Source organism: Rutidosis leptorrhynchoides, chromosome 7 (assembly GCF_046630445.1).
Source record: "Rutidosis leptorrhynchoides isolate AG116_Rl617_1_P2 chromosome 7, CSIRO_AGI_Rlap_v1, whole genome shotgun sequence".
Classification (NCBI taxonomy): domain Eukaryota; kingdom Viridiplantae; phylum Streptophyta; class Magnoliopsida; order Asterales; family Asteraceae; genus Rutidosis; species Rutidosis leptorrhynchoides.
The window spans coordinates 333,665,484-333,671,733 of record NC_092339.1 but is presented as its reverse complement, the minus strand read 5'-3'; the positions used below and the strand labels follow the sequence as shown (position 1 = coordinate 333,671,733).

The following is a 6,250-nucleotide window of genomic DNA, read 5'->3' as shown; positions in this document are numbered from 1 at the left end:
CTATGCCAAATTCTCCAAGTGTGAATTTTGGTTAAAGGAAGTTCAGTTTCTTGGTCATGTTGTGAGTGATCAAGGTATTAAAGTCGATCCCACAAAAATCGAAGCCATTAGCAAATGGGAGACTCCTACTACTCCTACTCACATTCGTCAATTTTTGGGTCTCGCCGGGTACTATCGTAGATTCATCGAAAATTTCTCTTTGGTTGCACGTCCTCTAACCGCATTGACTCACAAGGGAAAGAAATTCATTTGGGCGACCGAACATAAATCCGCATTCCAAATCTTGAAAACGAAGCTAACCACCGCTCCTATCTTGTCACTTCCCGAAGGCAATGATGACTTTGTTGTATATTGCGATGCCTCAAAACATGGTTTTGGGTGTGTATTGATGCAACGAACGAAAGTCATTGCCTATGCTTCTCGACAACTCAAAATTCATGAACGAAACTATACGACACATGATCTCGAACTCGGAGCCGTTGTCTTTGCACTTAAAATGTGGAGACACTATCTTTATGGAACCAAGAGTACTATCTTTACCGACCACAAAAGCCTCCAACACATTTTCGATCAAAAGCAACTAAACATGAGACAACGAAGGTGGATTGAAACCTTAAACGATTACGATTGCGAGCTTCGTTACCATCCCGGGAAGGCAAATGTAGTAGCCGATGCTTTAAGTCGAAAAGAAAGAGCGGTGCCTCTTCGTGTCCGAGCCTTAAACATCACCATCCACACAAACCTTAATAGCCAAATTCGGGTAGCCCAAGATGAGGCTCTCACGGATGAAAACATCTCTCTCGAACACTTGAACGTCCTCACCTCTCGATTCGAAGTTAAAGAAACCGGACTCCGATATTTCGCCGGAAGAATTTGGGTGCCTAGTTATGGGGATCTACGAAGCCTTATTTTAGATGAAGCCCATAAGTCACGATACTCGATTCACCCCGGTGCCAATAAGATGTACCACGATCTTAAACAACTATATTGGTGGCCGAACATCAAAAGGGACGTAGCTACGTATGTTTCCAAGTGTTTGACATGTTCCAAAGTCAAAGCCGAACACCAAAGACCGTCCGGACTACTTCAACAACCCGAGATCCCGCAATGGAAGTGGGAAAGGATAACGATGGATTTTATCACCAAGCTACCAAAAACGACGGGCGGTTTTGATACCATTTGGGTTATTGTTGACCGTCTCACCAAATCCGCACACTTCCTTGCCATGAAAGAAACGGACAAAATGGAGAAACTTGCACAACTTTACATTAAGGAGATCGTAGCCCGACACGGTGTACCATTATCGATTATCTCCGACCGAGATGGCCGTTTCGTTTCTAGATTTTGGCGTACATTACAAGAAGCGTTGGGAACGCGTTTAGACATGAGCACCGCATATCATCCTCAAACCGATGGACAAAGCGAACGTACAATTCAAACCTTAGAGGACATGTTACGAGCTTGCGTGGTTGATTTCGGAAAAGCTTGGGACAAGCACTTACCTCTCGCCGAGTTCTCTTACAACAATAGTTATCACGCGAGTATTAAAGCCGCACCTTTTGAAGCGCTATATGGCCGCAAATGTCGTTCACCTCTTTGTTGGGCCGAGGTAGGCGACGTGCAAATCACCGGACCCGAACTCATTCACGAAACCACCGAGAAAATCGTTCAAATCCGAGATAGGCTTAGGACGGCCCGAAGTCGTCAAAAGAGCTATACCGACAAACGACGCAACGATCTTGAATTTCAAATCGGTGACCGAGTAATGTTAAAAGTCGCACCTTGGAAGGGTGTAATCCGTTTTGGGAAACGCGGGAAGCTAAATCCGCGGTATATTGGTCCTTTCGAAATCTTGGAGCGTATTGGAACCGTTGCTTATCGTTTAGATCTTCCGCCTCAATTGAGCTCCGTTCATCCTACTTTCCATGTATCCAACTTGAAAAAGTGTCTTGCCGAACCCGATATCGTCATTCCTCTCGAGGAGCTTACCATTGATGACAAACTTCATTTTGTGGAGGAACCGGTTGAAATTGTGGACACCTCCGTCAAGACATTGAAACAAAGCCGGATCCCGATTGTCAAGGTTCGTTGGAATGCCAAAAGAGGACCCGAGTTTACTTGGGAAAGACAAGATCAAATGCAAAGGAAGTATCCTCATCTATTCGTGAATTCGGAAACGCAAGATCTCGAGGAAGAAACAACGACTACTACGCCTACTTAAATTTCGGGACGAAATTTCTTTTAAGGAGTAGGTAATGTAACATCCCGCCTTTTTCCGTTTACTTTTCCGTTTAACTATTTATGTTCCGTTATGTGTTTATAACACGTCTTGTTGATACGCGTTTCAAATTATCTTGTTTAGGTAATTTAACGCACCCGATTAAAACATGAGGGGCTAAACTTGTCAAAGTGTCAAAGAAACCACTAGGTCAAAGTGGTGGTCAACACCCTTTCTATCCACTCATTCACATTTTCATTTCATTTTCCTTTATTTCTCCTACTTTCACATTTTCCTTAAATTTGCTCCATCAAAGAATCATCATCTTAAATCGAGCTAGTGATTATCTTGCCAAACAAATTACGTATTTGAACTCCTCGTGATCTCCTCTTCGATTCCATACCAACCTCATTACATTTGGGTAACTTTCTAAAATCACTAATTTTATGTGTTCTTGAGATTTTTGAGTTAAAAGGTTGTTAATTAGTGTCTATGGCTCAAGTCTAGTTTGTTTATGTGATTTGTATGCTTGTTCTTGCCATTTTGGTGTAACTAGTTCATATGGAAAGTTAACATGCTTAATCTTGAGTTTTAAGTGTTCATATGTTGTTAGATGCTAAGACTTCATGTTTTAATCTTGTTCTTAGTGTTACTAGCTCCATTATGATGTAAAGATTGATCAAGAAACCCCTTAAACTTGATTATGAAATTTGGTGACTTTTGGTTAGGGTTTCACGAACTAGGAATGGATTCTTGATGCATTAAATGACATGAGATGTTAATTGTAAATGTTAGGTTGTGTTGTATGCTTAATTACCTTCGAAACGGCATATTGTACATGTAATTTGGTTGCCAAATCATTAAATTGCAATATTGACTTGAATGCATTGATTATGGAACATTAAATGCGGTTTTGTTTGTCATAAGTGCAAGCTTGATTAATGATATGTGTTTAGTTGCATTCCTTGTCAAAATACTTTTTCAACGATGTATGATAGGCGTTATAAGCGTTTGCGGGTCAAGAATTGTGTTAGAATTGGTTTTGGTTCGTGCACATTTAAAAAGCAGAAAAATAGCTGAAGCAGCAGGGTGGCGCGGCGCGCCATACCCCCCGCGCGGCGCGCCGATTGGGTCTGTCCAATTTGGTCAATTTTCGAATAATGTTTGCTATGCTACGCACCTCCGATTCACATGTAACTTGTCCTAGCATGCTCATACATGATTAAAAACCTCAGAAAAATAGTTCGGGACACGACCCGAGCGTGTTGACTTTTTCGTTGACTTTGACCGACCAAAGTTTGACTTTTTGTCAAACTTAACCAAATGATTTTTGCAACCTTCCTAACTTGTTTATATACTTGTATCTTGCATGAAACTTGACAATTTGATTTCACATGCTAAATAATCGAGTCGTAACGAGCCATAGGACTAATTGAACATCTTTGACCTATCGTGGTTACCGTTATTAATACAACCTATTTGTTTAGGTCAAGACTAGCATTGTTCTTTGCACACGTTACTTGTCGAAGTACTTTTTGGTTCGTGCATACAAGGTGAGATCATAGTCCCACTTTTACTCTTTTAACTTACTTTTGAGATGAGAAAACATAAACGATACTTTTGAACTAAGTGAACACAAGAACGGGAAAACAAACATTCTACATACGAGTTTAGAACGAAAATCCTCAATCCGATTATCATTAGTTACATCAGATGGTGTAAGCGAGAACTTATGTTATATGGCCATATGGGTTTGACAAACCCTCATTCAAACAGTTCGCTACCGTTTACGAATGAAATATATTTTCGGGAACAGTGTTGTTCTAGCACTAATTGATGGGGTATTCAACGGACGGAACGTTAAGCTTTGATAATTGGGTGCTCGTGAATATTAACTTTTAGAATGTACTATGGCTTTATCGATGTTGCAAATCTTGTGGTTCAACTTACTATTACTCATTTACTTATTTAAACCTATGATTTCACCAACGTTTTCGTTTACAGATTCTCTATGTTTTTCTCAGGTCCTTGAACTTAGGTGATACATGCTTCCGCTCATACTATTTGATACTTGCATTGGATGTCGAGTATACTTGCATACGTGGAGCGTCTTTTTGACTACTTTTAATCGTGTCGCATGTGTTTCATACAAACTTTAAACATTGTTATGTACTTGTTATGGAAACTACTTTTGTAAACTTTGAAACACCCTTATTTATGAAATGAATGCGACATACTTTTCGGTCAAACTTTGTTATAAAGACTTACGACCATGTAATGGGACCATACGTAGATGACGCCGTCATTTGACGATTTGTCGGGGTCGCTACACCACTCTTTTCTTGAGCTAGAGTAGCGGGCTTTTGCGGCATCTAGTTTACCAACTAATGGAGTGGTCTAACTCACAACTTTACAAGTAGTCACGGGATTTATTGACGTTTCTGGATTTATGAATGGTCAAAAGTCCACGTAACCGAACCCACCCTAGTAGTCCATCTCCCTTTTGCATTTGTATATTAGGTTGAGGGTGGGGACGTTTCTAGTTCGAGTCCCTCATTTTAATAATATCCGTGAGATTTATTTCCTGAAATCCGAATTGTCCCGATGAGGTTTTACCTACCCGTGTTAATGATCTTGATCCGACCTACCTGTCCCTCGAGATGGTTTAAGGCTTAGATCTTTGTAATGCGGTTCGGATTTTCACCCGAAATCACGTGCGTAGCTGGCAAATAAGAGTATTAACTTGACTTTCATAAATAAAAAATTAAAAAAAAGTACACCTAACCAAATACTGACTCACGCCACCGATTGAAATATCTTTTACCTTCGTGTTCTCATCTTCGATTTCCCCTTTTCTAATTCACACCAATCCGATCAAATTCATTCAATTACTCCGTATTTAACTTACTCATCAATGGAGGTTTCATTGATTTCCGACACGCTAACCACAATCGCTTCCAAATACAGCCACGTATTAGGGTTAGGGTTATCCAATTCCGTCACCGATCGCCACTATTCATCACACGATCACCACCTCCAAATCACCGCCATCATGCTTCCGATTGACGCCATCGCTCCTCCGACTGTCAAACCTAGAACCGCACCTAAAAAACTCGCTCGAAAACGACGTCGTGTTAAACGTAGCTCTAAATCCGACGGTGGCGGTGGTGGTGCTTATTGTGATGAAGACGGTGGCGGATTCTTCGACGGTGGCGATGGTCCGTTCGGCGGCGGCGGCGGAGGCGGCGGTGGTGGAGATTTTGGTGGATTCAATTGGTACGAATCGGTGCCGGATTCGCCGTCGGATCCGGCTTTTGATGTTGTGTACGGAGTGCTTTGTTGGATCGTTTTTTCGAATTGTTTGCATTTCGCGTTTAAAAAGGTGATTAGGATATTAGCTGATGGAATTGCAGATACTGAAAGAGAGAAGGTTCATTTGAGGTTTACTCCAATTTGCTAATGTGATAACATTTACATATGATTGTTACTGATGTAAATAATGTATATAATTGGTTTGGATGTTGATTAAATAAATGTTTCATTGGCATTGTATATAATAAATTGATTATCATGTTGGTTATCTTTGTCTAGTACTCTAGTATAGTTGATTCATCTAAGTATTAAACCGTATGATACCGAATCACTGGCAATTATTAGTTATACGAGTATTCCAAAAGATCTTTTTTCCTTTCGCGTATGCTCTTGTTTTCTCTGCTTAATTGTGTCATAATACATCTTTCTTGGTTAACCTTTTGGATATATGTCGGATTGTTCATTGTTGTATATGTCATCCAAATAGTTTGATTAACATTTTCTGTAATGAGCCATTTGAGTATGAGTTTCAATAGTCGTTGATCTACTAGCCTAGCTGTTTTGGTTTGAATGTATATATGCATGTTAATTCCTATTTCTACATTATGCTCTGGTTATTTTTGCTATCAACCCAAGTAAGTTTTCTTGAGGTCTAAATATGCAGTATTTCTTATATGTATGGAAAATATTGCATATTCGTTGAATTTTCTATGTTCCGAT

At 40.1% G+C, this 6,250-nt stretch overlaps 1 protein-coding gene across 1 annotated transcript; it reads left to right on the top strand.

Annotated features, from left to right (window-relative positions):
- Nucleotides 1-5,132: 5,132 nt before the first annotated feature.
- Nucleotides 5,133-5,678, top strand: LOC139860312 (uncharacterized). Its single transcript, XM_071849078.1, has one exon. The coding sequence runs from the start codon at nucleotides 5,133-5,135 to the stop codon at nucleotides 5,676-5,678; it is 546 nt and encodes a 181-aa protein (XP_071705179.1).
- Nucleotides 5,679-6,250: the final 572 nt, after the last annotated feature.